The following is a 19,170-nucleotide window of genomic DNA, read 5'->3' as shown; positions in this document are numbered from 1 at the left end:
ATACCAGTGGTTGTAAACCAGTGGATTCAAACCAGTGGTTTTATACCACTGGTTTTAAACCAGTGGAACAGGCCCCATCATCCAGACAGGCTGGAACAGACCATTAGTTTGCTCAGAGATGCAGAAACAGGGTCCGTGTGTCGCCACACAGCCACAAATGTTCTGTGTTGTGTTTGTTCAGGATGTTCAACCAGAACTTCGTGGCTCAGCTGTGGTACTTCGTGAAGTGTATTTACTTCAGCCTGTCGGCGTATCAGATCCGCTGTGGGTACCCGACCCGCATCCTGGGAAACTTCCTCACCAAGAAGTACAACCACCTCAACCTGTTCCTCTTCCAGGGGTACGTTCAACCTTCTGCTGTTCTGCTGCTCTGCTGCTCTGCTACTGCTGCTCTGCTACTGCTGCTGTTCTGTTGCTGTTCTGCTGCTGCTGTTCTGCTGCTGTTCTGTTACTGCTGTTCTGCTGCTCTGCTCTGCTGCTGTTCTGCTGCTGTTCTGCTGCTGTTCTGCTGCTGTTCTGCTGCTGTTCTGCTGCTCTGCTGCTGTTCTGCTGCTGCTGTTCTGCTGCTGTTCTGTTACTGCTGTTCTGCTGCTCTGCTCTGCTGCTGTTCTGCTGCTCTGCTCTGCTGCTGTTCTGTTACTGCTGTTCTGCTGCTCTGCTCTGCTGCTGTTCTGCTGCTGTTCTGCTGCTGTTCTGCTGCTGTTCTGCTGCTCTGCTGCTGTTCTGCTGCTGCTGTTCTGCTGCTGTTCTGTTACTGCTGTTCTGCTGCTCTGCTCTGCTGCTGTTCTGCTGCTCTGCTCTGCTGCTGTTCTGCTGCTGCTGTTCTGCTGCTGCTGTTCTGCTGCTGCTCTGCTGCTGTTCTGCTGCTGCTGTTCTACTGCTGTTCTGCTGCTGTTCTGCTACTGCTGCTCTGCTGCTGTTCTGCTGCTGTTCTGCTGCTGTTCTGCTACTGCTGCTCTGCTGCTGTTCTGCTGCTGTTCTGCTGCTGTTCTGCTACTGCTGCTCTGCTGCTGTTCTACTGCTGCTCTGCTGCTGTTCTGCTGCTGTTCTGCTGCTGTTCTGCTACTGCTGCTCTGCTGCTGTTCTGCTGCTGTTCTGCTGCTGTTCTGCTACTGCTGCTCTGCTACTGCTGTTCTGCTGCTGTTCTGCTGCTGCTGCTCTGCTACTGCTGTTCTGCTGCTGTTCTGCTGCTGTTCTGCTGCTGCTGTTCTGCTGCTGCTGCTCTGCTGCTGTTCTGCTGCTGCTGTTCTGCTGCTGCTGTTCTGCTACTGCTGCTCTGCTGCTGTTCTGCTGCTGTTCTGCTGCTGCTGTTCTGCTGCTGCTGTTCTGCTGCTGTTCTGCTACCGCTGTTCTGCTGCTGTTCTGCTACTGCTGCTCTGCTGCTGTTCTGCTGCTGCTGCTCTGGTGCTGTTCTGCTGCTACTGTTCTGCTGCTGCTGTTCTGCTACTGCTGCTCTGCTGCTGTTCTGCTACTGCTGCTCTGCTGCTGTTCTGCTACTGCTGCTCTGCTGCTGTTCTGCTGCTGTTCTGCTACTGCTGCTCTGCTGCTGCTGTTCTGCTGCTGCTCTGCTGCTGCTGCTCTGCTGCTGTTCTGCTGCTGTTCTGCTACTGCTGCTCTGCTGCTGCTGTTCTGCTGCTGTTCTGCTGCTGCTCTGCTGCTGCTGCGCGTGGAAAAGATCAGGGGCCTCATTTATAAAGCGTCAATACGCACAAAACGGGTCCTTGAAAGATTCCCGCGCAAAGTTTGTGATCTAAAAAAGTAAACTTTGTGGGAGAATGTTGGAACCGTACAACAACTGAGCAGAACATTGTGGAGACGAGGAACCTGGTGGTGCTGATGGTGGAGAATTGATCCTGATTCATCTCACACATTTAATATCTTCAAATATCAAACTGACTGATCCACGTGATCATAAACAGTGAAGCTGCAGAGTTCTAGATGTTTCTTTAGTGGAACGTTACTGCTGAATCAGCAGAACCATGTTCTTATGTAGAACTTTCATCTTCTAATGAATCTCCTCCACCTCTGCAGTGTCACACTGCAGTGTGGCGGCTGTCACACCATTCACAGTGACGATCCTTGTTTTCCACGAGCCTGACCACCAGATGATGTCATCTCCTGACCTCCACCTCCTCCACCACCAGTTCTCCCTCTAAAATTACTTTAATCGTCTTTACTGTCAGGATTTAGCATCAAATGCTGGAGATCAACAGGCTGATTGAGTACAAATATTGAGCATTGAGCATTTATGGTAGAAAGTGGGCGTGTTGAGGGCGGAGCCTGAACCGTCAACCTTCCAGGTGGATCATGATCTAGAAAAGGAAAGTGGAGCAGATGTGCAAGCACATGCTTTTATTGATACAATTTTTTGTGGCGCACGTACATTTCTAGTAGGAATCCTACACAAGCTTTTATAAATGAGGCCGCAGAACCTCAGTACCTGTGTGTGTGTGTGTGTGTGTGTGTGTGTGTGTGTGTGTGTGTGTGTGTGTGTGTGTGTGTAGGTTCCGTCTCGTGCCCTTCCTGGTAGAGCTGCGTGCCGTCATGGACTGGGTCTGGACCGACACCACTCTGTCTTTGTCCAACTGGATGTGTGTGGAGGACATTTATGCAAACATCTTCATCATCAAGTGCAGCCGCGAGACGGAGAAGGTGTGTGTGTGTGTGTGTGTGTGTGTGTGTGTGTGTGTGTGTGTGTGTGTGTGTGTGTGTGTGTGTGTGTGTGTGTGTGTGTGTGTGTGTGTGTGTGTGTGTGTGTGTGTGGATGTCCACTTTGATCTGGTTTGATTGGAGTTGTGTTGCCCTCAGAAATATCCGCAGCCTAAAGGACAGAAGAAGAAGAAGATAGTGAAATACGGCATGGGAGGACTCATCATCTTCTTCCTGATCTGCATCATCTGGTTTCCCCTCCTCTTCATCTCATTGGTCAGATCAGTTGTGGGTGTGGTCAACCATCCCATCGACGTCACGGTGACGGTGAAGCTAGGCGGATATGAGGTGACCGATACACAACCTGCGACAATAACAACATTCAATAATCACAACCTGCAAAAAGAACAACAACCTGCAACAATCACAGCCTGCAACAATCACAACATCCTGCAACAATCACAACCTGCAACAATCACAACACTCTACAACAATTACAACCTGCAACAATCACAACATTCTACAACAATCACAACAACCTGCAACAATCACAACATTCTACAACATTCACAACCTGCAACAATCACAACATCCTGCAACAATCACAACCTGCAACAATCACAACATTCTACAACAATCACAGCCTGCAACAATCACAACCTGCAACAATCACAACATCCTGCAACAATCACAACCTGCAACAATCACAACATTCTACAACAATCACAACAACCTGCAACAATCACAACATTCTACAACAATCACAGCCTGCAACAATCACAACCTGCAACAATCACAACATCCTGCAACAATCACAACCTGCAACAATCGCAACATTCTACAACAATCACAACAACCTGCAACAATCACAACATTCTACAACAATCACAGCCTGCAACAATCACAACCTGCAACAATCACAACAACCTGCAACAATCACAACATTCTACAACAATCACAACCTACAACAATCACAACCTGCAACAATCACAACATTCTACAACAATCACAACCTGCAACAATCACAACATTCTACAACAATCACAACAACCTGCAACAATCACAACCTGCAACAATCACAACATTCTACAACAATCACAACCTGCAACAATCACAACATTCTACAACAATCGCAGCCTGCAACAATCACAACCTGCAACAATCACAACATCCTGCAACAATCACAACCTGCAACAATCACAACATTCTACAACAATCACAACCTGCAACAATCACAACATTCTATAACAATTTACAACTTGCAACAATCACAACATTCTACAACAATCACAACAACCTGCAACAATCACAACATTGTACAACAATCACAACCTGCAACAATCACAACATTCTACAACAATCACAACCTGCAACAATCACAACATTCTACAACAATCACAATAACCTGCAACAATCACAACCTGCAACAATCACAACATTCTACAACAATCACAACCTGCAACAATCACAACATTCTACAACAATCACAACAACCTGCAACAATCACAACCTGCAACAATCACAACCTGCAACAATCACAGCATTCTACAACAATCACAACCTGCAACAATCACAACATTCTGCAACAATCACAACCTGCAACAATCACAACATTCTACAACAATCACAACATTCTACAACAATCAGACAACCTGCAACAATCACAACAATCACAACGTGCAACAATCACAACATTCTACAACAATCACAACATTCTACAGCAATCACAACAACCTGCAACAATCACAACATCCTGCAACAATCACAACCTGCAACAATCACAACCTGCACAGATTCTTCCCACTGTGTCCCTGTTCAGTGTGTTTCCTGTCCCTGTGTCTGCAGCCTCTGTTCACCATGAGTGTGCAGCAACAGTCCATCCAGTCCTTCTCCCAGGACGAGTATGATCAACTCACCAAGACCTTTCGAGACAACGCAGTGAGTCCTGCTGCTGATGTGTCTGCAGAGACAGACATGGGACAGCATGTTCACCATGTCCTCTGACCTTGTAGAAAGCCATGCAGTTCGCCATGTCCTCTGACCTTGTAGAAAGTCCTGCAGTTCGCCATGTCCTCTGACCTTGTAGAAAGCCATGCAGTTCATCACGCTCTACAGCTACGAGGACATCGTGACGGCCATGATTGAAGGCAGTTCAGGGTCGGTGTGGAGGATCAGCCCGCCCAGTAGACAGGAAGTCATCAAGGAGCTCCTGGGAAGTCCAATGGACCTGACGCTGCGTCTGGCCTGGACCTTCCAGAGGTGAGACTAGCACTTCCCCGGGTCTGGAGGGGTCTAGAGGAGTTGGACAAGTCTGAATGGGTCCAGTCTTCAGCTCCGTCCATCTTTCTTCTCATCCATCTTCCTTCTTGCCCATCTTCCGTCTCATCCGTCTTCCTTCTCGTCCATCTTCCTTCTCGTCCATCTTTCTTCTCGTCCATCTTCCGTCTTGTCCGTCTTCCTTCTCGTCCATCTTCCTTCTCGTCCATCTTCCTTCTTGTCCAGCTTTCTTCTCGTCCATCTTCCTTCTCGTCCATCTTCCTTCTTGTCCATCTTTCTTCTCGTCCATCTTCTGTCTTGTCCGTCTTCCTTCTCGTCCATCTTCCTTCTCGTCCATCTTCCTTCTTGTCCATCTTTCTTCTCGTCCATCTTCCGTCTTGTCCGTCTTCCTTCTCGTCCATCTTCCTTCTCGTCCATCTTCCGTCTTGTCCGTCTTCCTTCTCGTCCATCTTCCTTCTTGTCCATCTTCAAATGGAACCAGAACTCTTCTCTTGCTGATGATTAAAAACCAACTGCTCATTATGTTACTGTGTCGAGGTTTTCAACCTCAAACTTCAGACTTTACCTTCCGCCGGCTCCTCATTGCATCGATTGATCCCTTCAGATCAATCACACTGATCCCCTGACATTAACCCTTTAATATCCTGTGTTCACCATGTCAGGATTAGTAGTTCTTCACATGTTTCCTGAATGTTTCTTTCACTTCACTCACATCAGAAGCTCCTGTTATGTTTCCATCATATTCAACTTCATTTCATATTCAGAATTTAAAAAGTTGATTTATTTTACCACAAAGAACAAGAAGCAGCACCACCGCTGGTGGTAAGTGAGGATGATGATGATGAGGAGGATGATGACTGATGACCTATCAGTCTGTCTGTCTGTCTGTCTGTCTGTCTCTCTGTCTCTCTGTCCTCTCTCGCTCTTTCTCTATCCTCTTTCTTTCTCTCTCCATCCTCTATCTCTCTCTCTCTCTCTCTAACATCAGGCTATCTCTCTCCCGCCTCTCTCTTTCTCTCTCTAATCTTTCTCTCTTTTTCTCTAACCTCTCTCTCTCTCTCTCTCTGTCCTCTCTATAGCCTCTCTCTCTCTATCCTCTCTCTTTCTCTCTCTTGCTGTCCTCTCTCTCTAACCTCTGTCTATCTCTCTCCCTCCCCTCTCTGTCCTCTCTCTTTTTCTCTAACCTCTCTCTCTCTCTCTCTCTCTCTGTCCTCTCTATAACCTCTCTCTAACCTCTGTCTATCTCTCTGCCCCCCTCCCTCCCTCCCTCTCAGGGACTTGGGGAAAGGTGGTACAGTGGAACACACCTTTGACAAGCACTCCATCGACCTGGAGCCAGGGAACCCGGTCCGTGCCGACCTGGCGTCTCTGCTGGTGGGGAATCGCAGTGAGCCGGTGTAGGTTTTCCCCCCGGAGGCTTGAATTTCATGTCTTCTCTGCTTCGCTGGCTGGAACCAGACTCGTCTCATCTCTTCCTCAGGCTGGTTCCTCACATGTTCCCCAACTACATCCGGGCCCCCAACGGAGCCGAGGCCAAGCCCGCCAGCCAGCTCTACAAAGGTCAGAGGTCACAGAGCCTGTCCCTCTTGGGTGTAGTTTGGTTCCCACAGCAGAAGTCAGATTATCTGGCAGCACACAGGAGGAAGACGAGGATCCGTCTGAACATAGACAATGTGTTTTTAACCAGCCGAGAGTTTGTCTTCAGGTGGTCTTGCTCTCGCTCCACTCAGCATTCAGCTCAATGTCGCCCGGCATTATTTATTTTTTAATCATATCAAGTCATGACACATCAACCAAATAGTTGCAAAGACATGGACTTTTTTATGTATTCATTCTTCTTTTCACTAATTCAAAGGAAATTGTGGAAATGTCTTGATTTTGTTGTTTTTGTGTTGATATTCAACTTACAAACAACATATTCATGTATTATTTGTTCATATTTATCCAAGCATTGTTGGAGCACCGGAATGTTTCCCAGTGCAGTGACAGTCTGGTGGAGGGCTTCAGTGGACGTCTGGTGTCACATCGCTCCTCTCTGACGCTGAGTCCACTGGGCTGCTTCTCTTCCAGGTGATGAAGAGGATTACATGAACATCACCCTGTCCCTGACCAGCGACCGCTCTCTGAATGGCAGTGGCTACCAGGAGTGGTGGGACATAGCCATCGCAGGATGTGCCCCCGCCTCCTGCAGTGTTCTGCCCATGGTCATATTCAACGACAAAGTCAGTCCGCCGAGCCTCGGCTTCCTGGCTGGATATGGGTAAGAAACACCGCCGGCGCATGCAGCATTCAACTCACTGACAGTGACCTTGACAGCGTGACTTTGACAGTGTGACTTTGACAGTGTGACCTTCACAGTGTGGCCTTCACAGTGTGACCTTCACAGGGTGACCTTCACAGGGTGACCTTCACAGTGTGACCTTCACAGTGTGACCTTCACAGGGTGACCTTCACAGTGTGACCTTCACAGTGTGACCTTCACAGGGTGACCTTCACAGGGTGACCTTCACAGTGTGACCTTGACAGTGTGACCTTCACAGTGTGACCTTCACAGGGTGACCTTCACAGGGTGACCTTCACAGGGTGACCTTCACAAGGTGACATTCACAAGGTGACATTCACAGGGTGACCTTCACAGTGTGACCTTCACAGGGTGACCTTCACAGTGTGACCTTCACAGGGTGACCTTCACAGGGTGACCTTCACAGTGTGACCTTCACAGGGTGACCTTCACAAGGTGACATTCACAAGGTGACATTCACAGGGTGACCTTCACAGGGTGACCTTCACAAGGTGACGTTCACAAGTTGACCTTGACAATGTGACCTTCACAGTATGACCTTGACAATGTGACCTTCACAGGGTGACTTTCACAGTTTGACCTTCACAGGGTGACTTTCATAGTAAACAGGTTTACCTTTAGCAAACAGGTTTATTATTGTTGTTAACAGTTGAAGTGCTTTAAAAGCAGCGTTAAAATGACTTTCCAAAGTTTTGGTGGTAAACATCTTCTACATGAAGTGTGCAGTTGTGTTTCCGTTAACGAATCCGATGCCCTGCTGGCACCATGTGAGATGATTGTCCAGCCAGATGTGAAAGCAACAGCAGCAGCAGTTCCCTGGCCCGGGCAGGTGAATCCCCTGAGACATTCACTGGGACACGAGTCCTCCAGGCTGCAGCACAGCAGCAAATCTGTCCTCCAGCACCTGCAGCACTGACCTCAACAGACGTCGGCACATTATAGTGTCATCCACAAGCATTCAGGAGAAGAAGGAAGGAACAACGACGAGCGTTTGCGTACCAGGAGAATCACAGCTGTGAGATGTGGGCGTGGTTTTATACCTCAGCTGGAAACCGTCGCACATTTCTCTGCTGTATTAGTGTCGGTTCTCCGTGGCTGCAGGTCACTGACTGAATGGAGGAACATGAGCCAGGGTCAGTGGTCAGGATCACCTCTATGTCCAAACCCTGGAGGTTCACTGGGAAGTCCACCACCGTCTGCTGGGCCTGACTGGTGTTGACCAGGAGGGTTCTGACCACACCAGTCCCCCACCAGTCCTCCACCAGTCCCCCACCAGTCCCCCACCAGTCCCCCACCAGTCCCCCACCAGTCCCCCACCAGTCCCCCACCTCCTCCTACTCCACTAGTTCTCTGATACACAGTCAACAGTGGCTGCATCATCAGAGAACTTCTGGAGGAGACAGTGGGGGTGTTGTGGTGGGAGGTGGAGGTGTAGAGGGAGAAGTGGACGGGAGAGTGTACAGTGTACTGAGGAAGTCCAGTCCTGTAGACCACCAGGCTGCACTGAGGAACTCCAGTCCTGTAGACCACCAGGCTGCACTGAGGAACTCCAGTCCTGTAGACCACCAGGCTGCACTGAGGAACTCCAGTACTGTAGACCACCAGGCTGCACTGAGGAACTCCAGTACTGTAGACCACGAGGGTGCACTGAGGAAGTCCAGTCCTGTAGACCACCAGGCTGCACTGAGGAACTCCAGTACTGTAGACCACGAGGGTGCACTGAGGAAGTCCAGTCCTGTAGACCACCAGGCTGCACTGAGGAACTCCAGTCCTGTAGACCACCAGGCTGCACTGAGGAACTCCAGTACTGTAGACCACGAGGGTGCACTGAGGAAGTCCAGTACTGTAGACCACCAGGGTGCACTGAGGAAGTCCAGTACTGTAGACCACCAGGGTGTACTGAGGAAGTCCAGTCCTGTAGACCACCAGGCTGCACTGAGGAACTCCAGTACTGTAGACCACCAGGCTGCACTGAGGAACTCCAGTCCTGTAGACCACCAGGCTGCACTGAGGAAGTCCAGTACTGTAGACCACCAGGGTGTACTGAGGAACTCCAGTACTGTAGACCACCAGGGTGTACTGAGGAAGTCCAGTCCTGTAGACCACCAGGGTGCACTGAGGAAGTCCAGTACTGTAGACCACCAGGGTGCACTGAGGAACTCCAGTACTGTAGACCACCAGGGTGCACTGAGGAAGTCCAGTCCTGTAGACCACCAGGGTGCACTGAGGAAGTCCAGTACTGTAGACTACCAGGCTGCACTGAGGAAGTCCAGTACTGTAGACCACCAGGGTGCACTGAGGAAGTCCAGTACTGTAGACCACCAGGCTGCACTGAGGAACTCCAGTACTGTAGACCACCAGGCTGCACTGAGGAACTCCAGTACTGTAGACCACGAGGGTGCACTGAGGAAGTCCAGTACTGTAGACCACCAGGGTGCACTGAGGAAGTCCAGTCCTGTAGACCACCAGGGTGCACTGAGGAACTCCAGTACTGTAGACCACCAGGGTGCACTGAGGAACTCCAGTCCTGTAGACCACCAGGCTGCACTGAGGAAGTCCAGTCCTGTAGACCACCAGGGTGTACTGAGGAACTCAAGTACTGTAGACCACCAGGGTGTACTGAGGAAGTCCAGTCCTGTAGACCACCAGGGTGCACTGAGGAACTCCAGTACTGTAGACCACCAGGGTGTACTGAGGAAGTCCAGTCCTGTAGACCACCAGGGTGCACTGAGGAAGTCCAGTACTGTAGACCACCAGGGTGCACTGAGGAACTCCAGTACTGTAGACCACCAGGGTGCACTGAGGAAGTCCAGTCCTGTAGACCACCAGGGTGCACTGAGGAAGTCCAGTACTGTAGACTACCAGGCTGCACTGAGGAAGTCCAGTACTGTAGACCACCAGGGTGCACTGAGGAAGTCCAGTACTGTAGACCACAAGGCTGCACTGAGGAACTCCAGTACTGTAGACCACCAGGCTGCACTGAGGAACTCCAGTACTGTAGACCACGAGGGTGCACTGAGGAAGTCCAGTACTGTAGACCACCAGGGTGCACTGAGGAAGTCCAGTACTGTAGACCACCAGGGTGCACTGAGGAACTCCAGTACTGTAGACCACCAGGGTGTACTGAGGAAGTCCAGTCCTGTAGACCACCAGGGTGCACTGAGGAACTCCAGTACTGTAGACCACCAGGGTGCACTGAGGAACTCCAGTCCTGTAGACCACCAGGCTGCACTGAGGAAGTCCAGTCCTGTAGACCACCAGGGTGTACTGAGGAACTCAAGTACTGTAGACCACCAGGGTGTACTGAGGAAGTCCAGTCCTGTAGACCACCAGGGTGCACTGAGGAACTCCAGTACTGTAGACCACCAGGCTGCACTGAGGAACTCCAGTACTGTAGACCACCAGGCTGCACTGAGGAAGTCCAGTACTGTAGACCACCAGGCTGCACTGAGGAACTCCAGTCCTGTAGACCACCAGGCTGCACTGAGGAAGTCCAGTCCTGTAGACCACCAGGGTGCACTGAGGAAGCCCAGTACTGTAGACCACCAGGGTGCACTGAGGAACTCCAGTCCTGTAGACCACCAGGGTGCACTGAGGAACTCCAGTCCTGTAGACCACCAGGGTGTACTGAGGAACTCCAGTCCTGTAGACCACCAGGGTGCACTGAGGAACTCCAGTCCTATAGACCACCAGGGTGTACTGAGGAACTCCAGTCCTGTAGACCACCAGGGTGCACTGAGGAAGTCCAGTACTGTAGACCACCAGGGTGTACTGAGGAACTCCAGTCCTGTAGACCACCAGGGTGCACTGAGGAACTCCAGTCCTGTAGACCACCAGGGTGCACTGAGGAACTCCAGTCCTGTAGACCACCAGGGTGCACTGAGGAACTCCAGTCCTGTAGACCACCAGGGTGTACTGAGGAACTCCAGTCCTGTAGACCACCAGGCTGCACTGAGGAACTCCAGTCCTGTAGACCACCAGGGTGCACTGAGGAACTTCAGTCCTGTAGACCACCAGGGTGTACTGAGGAACTCCAGTAGTGTAGACCACCAGGGTGCACTGAGGAACTCCAGTCCTGTAGACCACCAGGGTGCACTGAGGAAGTCCAGTACTGTAGACCACCAGGCTGCACTGAGGAACTCCAGTCCTGTAGACCACCAGGGTGCACTGAGGAACTCCAGTCCTGTAGACCACCAGGGTACACTGAGGAAGTCCAGTACTGTAGACCACCAGGCTGCACTGAGGAACTCCAGTCCTGTAGACCACCAGGCTGCACTGAGGAAGTCCAGTCCTGTAGACCACCAGGGTGCACTGAGGAAGTCCAGTACTGTAGACCACCAGGGTGCACTGAGGAACTCCAGTCCTGTAGACCACCAGGGTGCACTGAGGAAGTCCAGTCCTGTAGACCACCAGGCTGCACTGAGGAACTCCAGTCCTGTAGACCACCAGGGTGCACTGAGGAACTCCAGTCCTGTAGACCACCAGGCTGCACCGAGGAACTCCAGTCCTGTAGACCACCAGGCTGCACTGAGGAACTCCAGTCCTGTAGACCACCAGGGTGCACTGAGGAAGTCCAGTACTGTAGACCACCAGGGTGCACTGAGGAAGTCCAGTACTGTAGACCACCAGGCTGAACTGAGGAAGTCCAGTCCTGTAGACCACCAGGGTGTACTGAGGAAGTCCAGTCCTGTAGACCACCAGGGTGCACTGAGGAAGTCCAGTCCTGTAGACCACCAGGGTGCACTGAGGAAGTCCAGTCCTGTAGACCACCAGGGTGTACTGAGGAACTCCAGTACTGTAGACCACCAGGGTGCACTGAGGAAGTCCAGTACTGTAGACCACCAGGGTGCACTGAGGAAGTCCAGTACTGTAGACCACCAGGGTGCACTGAGGAAGTCCAGTACTGTAGACCACCAGGGTGCACTGAGGAAGTCCAGTACTGTAGACCACCAGGCTGCACTGAGGAAGTCCAGTACTGTAGACCACCAGGGTGCACTGAGGAAGTCCAGTACTGTAGACCACCAGGGTGCACTGAGGAAGTCCAGTCCTGTAGACCACCAGGGTGTACTGAGGAAGTCCAGTCCTGTAGACCACCAGGGTGCACTGAGGAAGTCCAGTCCTGTAGACCACCAGGGTGCACTGAGGAACTCCAGTACTGTAGACCACCAGGCTGCACTGAGGAACTCCAGTCCTGTAGACCACCAGGGTGCACTGAGGAACTCCAGTCCTGTAGACCACCAGGGTGCACTGAGGAAGTCCAGTACTGTAGACTACCAGGCTGCACTGAGGAAGTCCAGTACTGTAGACCACCAGGCTGCACTGAGGAAGTCCAGTACTGTAGACCACCAGGCTGCACTGAGGAAGTCCAGTAGTGTAGACCACCAGGCTGCACTGAGGAACTCCAGTACTGTAGACCACCAGGCTGCACTGAGGAAGTCCAGTACTGTAGTAACCACATCAGAGACGTTGTCCTGATGCTGCACTCACTGGCCTGAACGCTCAAGGTCGGGGGCCGCCTGAACCCCCTGGACCCCCCTCATGGTCTGGAACCAGGGTTCTCTCCTCCAAGGGAGTCCAGCAGCGCCACCAGCTGGTCGCAGTGGGAACCACGGGCCGGTGCAGACGCCTCACTGAAGAACTTCTGTGGTGACTCATAGTCCAGTCCCGACAGGAAACAGGAAGTCAAGTAGACAGGCTGGTGTGATGAACCACATGGCACCATCTTGGTTTATGATTTAGAAGATCAGATGTTTCTACTTTTCCACCTCACACTTCTGATTCATTCTGTTCTGTTCTGTTCTTTCTCTCTCTCTCTCTCTCTCTCTCTCTCTCTCTCTCTCTCTCTCTCTCTCTCTCTCTCTCTCTCTCTCTCTCTCTCTCTCTCTCTCTCAGCATCATGGGTTTGTATGTGTCGGTCGTCCTCGTCATTGGGAAGTTTGTCCGTGGTTTCTTCAGTGAGATCTCTCACTCCATCATGTTTGAGGAGCTGCCCTGTGTGGACCGGATCCTGAAGCTGTGCACCGACATCTTCCTGGTTAGAACTCTCTCTCTCTCAACTTGACTCTGAAGAATCTACAAGGTTCCCCGATTGAATCAGAAGCACCACGATGAACAGCAAGAGTGTGTGTGTGTGTGTGTGTGTGTGTGTGTGTGTGTGTGTGTGTGTGTGTGTGTGTGTGTGTGTGTGTGTGTGTGTGTGTGTGTGTGTGTGTGTGTGTGTGTGTGTGTGTGTGTGTGTGTTTCAGGTGCGTGAGACAGGAGAGCTGGAGCTGGAAGAAGAGCTTTACTCCAAGCTGATCTTCCTCTATCGCTCACCGGAGACGATGATCAAGTGGACCAGGGACATCCACAGCCGGAACCGGGACCAGATCTGACGTGGAGCCTGGGCCAAGTCCAGGACCGGTTCTGACCTGGAGCCTGGGCCGAGTCCAGGCACAGCAGCAGGAAACATCTGGACACTGGCTTCAGCTACAAACACTGAGGAGACCTGCTGAGTCTCATTACTGAACCAGCTCGGTCCAGAACCCTGGACCAGCTCTCATGGGGGCCACTATGGGTCTGGAGACCCAAATCCTTCAAGGCTTAATGAGCAGTGGTCCAGCACCAGGCGCTCCTCTGTAATGGAGGAGGGACTGGAGGAGAGACAATGTGAACAGAGTGGTGGAGCTCACCCCCTCATTCATGCTTTTCTCATTTAAGGACCAGCTGGAGTTTTATGGCAACATGCAGCCTATGAACATGTGACTGAATAAAACTACAAAGTGCATCTGAACGTTCTGCTCAAACTTTGACTAAACCTGAGTCAGTGGCCTTTCTTCATGTCAACATTGGGTTGTGACCTGTGCAGTGGTTCTTTTAGGCCTTTTCCACCAGAAAGAAACAGGTTCTAGTTCAGTTCTTAAATGAGGAGTTCCTGGGAACCAATTGTGTTTCCTTAGTCAGGAGTCAGTGAGAACCACGTCATTGTGTCACTGATTCCACCAAAATAGTCCTGGCAGGATCTGGGAACCAGGGGACGGACTGTAACAGTAGTTTGGACCAGGAACCAGGAGACGGACTGTAACAGTGATTTGGACCAGGAACCAGGAAACAGACTGTAACAGTAATTTGGTCCAGGAACCAGGAGACAGACTGTAACAGTGGTTTGGTCCAGGAACCAGGAGACAGACTGTAACAGTGGTTTGGACCAGGAACCAGGAGACGGACTGTAACAGTGGTTTGGTCCAGGAACCAGGAGACAGACTGTAACAGTGGTTTGGTCCAGGAACCAGGAGACAGACTGTAACAGTGGTTTGGACCAGGAACCAGGAGACAGACTGTAACAGTGGTTTGGTCCAGGAACCAGGAGACAGACTGTAACAGTGATTTGGACCAGGAACCAGGAGACAGACTGTAACAGTAATTTGGTCCAGGAACCAGGAGACAGACTGTAACAGTGGTTTGGACCAGGAACCAGGAGACGGACTGTAACAGTGGTTTGGTCCAGGAACCAGGAGACAGACTGTAACAGTGGTTTGGACCAGGAACCAGGAAACAGACTGTAGCAGTGGTTTGGTCCAGGAACCAGGAGACTGACTGTAACAGTAATTTGGTCCAGGAACCAGGAGACGGACTGTAACAGTAGTTTGGACCAGGAACCAGGAGACGGACTCTAACAGTGGTTTGGTCCAGGAACCAGGAGACAGACTGTAACAGTGGTTTGGACCAGGAACCAGGAGACAGACTGTAACAGTAATTTGGTCCAGGAACCAGGAGACAGACTGTAACAGTGATTTGGACCAGGAACCAGGAGACAGACTGTAACAGTAATTTGGTCCAGGAACCAGGAGACAGACTGTAACAGTGGTTTGGTCCAGGAACCAGGAGACAGACTGTAACAGTGGTTTGGACCAGGAACCAGGAGACGGACTGTAACAGTGGTTTGGACCAGGAACCAGGAGACAGACTGTAACAGTGGTTTGGTCCAGGAACCAGGAGACAGACTGTAACAGTGGTTTGGACCAGGAACCAGGAGACGGACTGTAACAGTGGTTTGGTCCAGGAACCAGGAGACAGACTGTAACAGTGGTTTGGACCAGGAACCAGGAGACATACTGTAACAGTAGTTTGGACCAGGAACCAGGAGAGAGACTGTAACAGTAGTTTGGACCAGGAACCAGGAGACAGACTGTAACAGTGATTTGGACCAGGAACCAGGAGACAGACTGTAACAGTAGTTTGGACCAGGAACCAGGAGACAGACTGTAACAGTGATTTGGACCAGGAACCAGGAGAAAGACTGTAACAGTGGTTTGGACCAGGAAACAGACTGTAACAGTGGTTTGGTCGAGGAACCAGGAGACTGACTGTAACAGTAGTTTGGACCAGGAACCAGGAGACAGACTGTAACAGAGATTTGGACCAGGAACCAGGAGACAGACTGTAACAGTAGTTTGGTCCAGGAACCAGGAGACGGATTGTAACCGTGATTTGGACCAGGAACCAGGAGACAGACTGTAACAGTAGTTTGGACCAGGAACCAGGAGACAGACTGTAACAGTGGTTTGGACCAGGAACCAGGAGACAGACTGTAACAGTGGTTTGGACCAGGAACCAGGAGACGGACTGTAACAGTGGTTTGGACCAGGAACCAGCAGACGGACGGTAACAGTGGTTTGGACCAGGAACCAGGAGACGGACTCTAACAGTGGTTTAGTCCAGGAACCAGGAGACAGACTGTAACAGTGGTTTGGACCAGGAAACAGGAGACGGACTGTAACAGTGGTTTGGACCAGGAACCAGGAGACAGACTGTAACAGTAGTTTGGACCAGGAACCAGGAGACAGACTGTAACAGTGATTTGGACCAGGAACCAGGAGACAGACTGTAACAGTAGTTTGGACCAGGAACCAGGAGACAGACTGTAACAGTGATTTGGACCAGGAACCAGGAGACAGACTGTAACAGTGGTTTGGACCAGGAAACAGACTGTAACAGTGGTTTGGTCGAGGAACCAGGAGACTGACTGTAACAGTAGTTTGGACCAGGAACCAGGAGACAGACTGTAGCAGAGATTTGGACCAGAAACCAGGAGACAGACTGTAACAGTGGTTTGGTCCAGGAACCAGGAGACGGACAGTAACAGTAATTTGGTCCAGGAACCAGGAGACAGACTGTAACAGTGGTTTGGTCCAGGAACCAGGAGACAGACTGTAATGGTGATTTGGACCAGGAACCAGGAGACAGATTGTAACAGTAGTTTGGTCCAGGAACCAGGAGACTGACTGTAACAGTAATTTGGTCCAGGAACCAGGAGACAGACTGTAATGGTGATTTGGACCAGGAACCAGGAGACAGACTGTAACACTAGTTTGGTCCAGGAACCAGGAGACTGACTGTAACAGTTATTTGGTCCAGGAACCAGGAGACAGACTGTAACAGTGGTTTGGTCCAGGAACCAGGAGACGGACTGTAACAGTGGTTTGGACCAGGAACCAGGAGACAGACTGTAACAGTAGTTTGGACCAGGAACCAGGAGACGGACTATAACAGTGGTTTGGTCCAGGAACCAGGAGACAGACTGTAACAGTGGTTTGGACCAGGAACCAGGAGACGGACTGTAACAGTGGTTTGGTCCAGGAACCAGGAGACAGACTGTAACAGTGGTTTGGACCAGGAACCAGGAAACAGACTGTAGCAGTGGTTTGGTCCAGGAACCAGGAGACTGACTGTAACAGTAATTTGGTCCAGGAACCAGGAGACAGACTGTAACAGTGGTTTGGTCCAGGAACCAGGAGACAGACTGTAATGGTGATTTGGACCAGGAACCAGGAGACAGATTGTAACAGTAGTTTGGTCCAGGAACCAGGAGACTGACTGTAACAGTAATTTGGTCCAGGAACCAGGAGACAGACTGTAATGGTGATTTGGACCAGGAACCAGGAGACAGACTGTAACAGTAGTTTGGTCCAGGAACCAGGAGACTGACTGTAACAGTAATTTGGTCCAGGAATCAGGAGACAGACTGTAATGGTGATTTGGACCAGGAACCAGGAGACAGACTGTAACAGTAGTTTGGTCCAGGAACCAGGAGACTGACTGTAACAGTAATTTGGTCCAGGAACCAGGAGACAGACTGTAACAGTGGTTTGGTCCAGGAACCAGGAGACAGACTGTAACAGTGGTTTGGACCAGGAACCAGGAAACAGACTGTAGCAGTGGTTTGGTCCAGGAACCAGGAGACAGACTGTAACAGAGATTTGGACCAGGAACCAGGAGACAGACTGTAACAGTGGTTTGGACCAGGAACCAGGAGACGGACTGTAACAGTGGTTTGGACCAGGAACCAGGAGACAGACTGTAACAGTAGTTTGGTCCAGGAACCAGGAGACGGATTGTAACAGTGATTTAAACCAGGAACCAGGAGACAGACTGTAACAGTAGTTTGGACCAGGAACCAGGAGACAGACTGTAACAGTGGTTTGGACCAGGAACCAGGAGACAGACTGTAACAGTGGTTTGGACCAGGAACCAGGAGACGGACTGTAACAGTGGTTTGGACCAGGAACCAGCAGACGGACGGTAACAGTGGTTTGGACCAGGAACCAGGAGACGGACTGTAACAGTAGTTTGGTCCAGGAACCAGGAGACAGACTGTAACAGTGGTTTGGACCAGGAACCAGGAGACGGACTGTAACAGTAGTTTGGTCCAGGAACCAGGAGACAGACTGTAACAGTGGTTTGGACCAGGAACCAGGAGACGGACTGTAACAGTAATTTGGTCCAGGAACCAGGAGACAGACTGTAACAGTGGTTTGGTCCAGGAACCAGGAGACAGACTGTAATGGTGATTTGGACCAGGAACCAGGAGACAGACTGTAACAGTAGTTTGGTCCAGGAACCAGGAGACTGACTGTAATGGTGATTTGGTCCAGGAACCAGGAGACAGACTGTAACAGTGGTTTGGTCCAGGAACCAGGAGACAGACTGTAACAGTGGTTTGGACCAGGAACCAGGAGACTGACTGTAACAGTAGTTTGGTCCAGGAACCAGGAGACGGACTGTAACAGTGATTTGGACCAGGAACCAGGAGACAGACTGTAACAGTGGTTTGGTCCAGGAACCAGGAGACGGACTGTAACAGTAGTTTGGACCAGGAACCAGGAGACGGACTGTAACAGTGGTTTGGTCCAGGAACCAGGAGACGGACTGTAACAGTAGTTTGGACCAGGAACCAGGAGACGGACTGTAACAGTAGTTTGGACCAGGAACCAGGAGATGGACTATAACAGTAGTTTGGACCAGGAACCAGGAGACGGACTGTAACAGTGGTTTGAACCAGGAACCAGGAGACGGACTGTAACAGTAGTTTGGACCAGGAACCAGGAGACAGACTGTAACAGTAGTTTGGACCAGGAACCAGGAGACGGACTGTAACAGTAGTTTGGTCCAGGAACAAGAAGACAGACTGTAACAGTGGTTTGGACCAGGAACCAGGAGACGGACTGTAACAGTGGTTTGGTCCAGGAACCAGGAGACAGACTGTAACAGTGGTTTGGACCAGGAACCAGGAAACAGACTGTAGCAGTGGTTTGGTCCAGGAACCAGGAGACTGACTGTAACAGTAATTTGGTCCAGGAACCAGGAGACAGACTGTAACAGTGGTTTGGTCCAGGAACCAGGAGACAGACTGTAACAGTGGTTTGGACCAGGAACCAGGAGACTGACTGTAACAGTAGTTTGGTCCAGGAACCAGGAGACAGACTGTAACAGTGGTTTGGTCCAGGAACCAGGAGACAGACTGTAACAGTGGTTTGGACCAGGAACCAGGAGACAGACTGTAACAGTGGTTTGGACCAGGAACCAGGAGACAGACTGTAACAGTAGTTTGGTCCAGGAACCAGGAGACAGACTGTAACAGTGGTTTGGACCAGGAACCAGGAGACAGACTGTAGCAGTGGTTT

At 50.8% G+C, this 19,170-nt stretch overlaps 1 protein-coding gene across 4 annotated transcripts in view; it reads left to right on the top strand.

The window, feature by feature from the left end:
• The window catches only part of piezo1 (piezo type mechanosensitive ion channel component 1 (Er blood group)), a 218,743-nt gene extending 204,720 nt beyond the window's left edge, over positions 1-14,023 (top strand). For all 4 annotated transcript variants that reach the window (XM_080507823.1, XM_080507825.1, XM_080507824.1 and 1 more), the window contains exons 45-54: positions 182-340; positions 2,505-2,652; positions 2,809-2,997; positions 4,495-4,587; positions 4,736-4,908; positions 6,201-6,323; positions 6,407-6,486; positions 6,997-7,186; positions 13,121-13,262; positions 13,474-14,023. In XM_080507823.1, coding sequence (XP_080363949.1) covers positions 182-340; positions 2,505-2,652; positions 2,809-2,997; positions 4,495-4,587; positions 4,736-4,908; positions 6,201-6,323; positions 6,407-6,486; positions 6,997-7,186; positions 13,121-13,262; positions 13,474-13,602 — 1,426 coding nt within the window. In that variant the 3' untranslated portion in view covers positions 13,603-14,023. The remainder of the gene's footprint in view (positions 1-181; positions 341-2,504; positions 2,653-2,808; positions 2,998-4,494; positions 4,588-4,735; positions 4,909-6,200; positions 6,324-6,406; positions 6,487-6,996; positions 7,187-13,120; positions 13,263-13,473) is intronic.
• The last annotated feature ends 5,147 nt before the right edge of the window (positions 14,024-19,170 follow it).

Source organism: Blennius ocellaris (assembly GCF_963422515.1).
Source record: "Blennius ocellaris genome assembly, chromosome: 13".
Taxonomy (NCBI): Eukaryota; Metazoa; Chordata; class Actinopteri; order Blenniiformes; family Blenniidae; genus Blennius; species Blennius ocellaris.
This window is presented reverse-complemented; position numbering and strand designations above follow the sequence as displayed.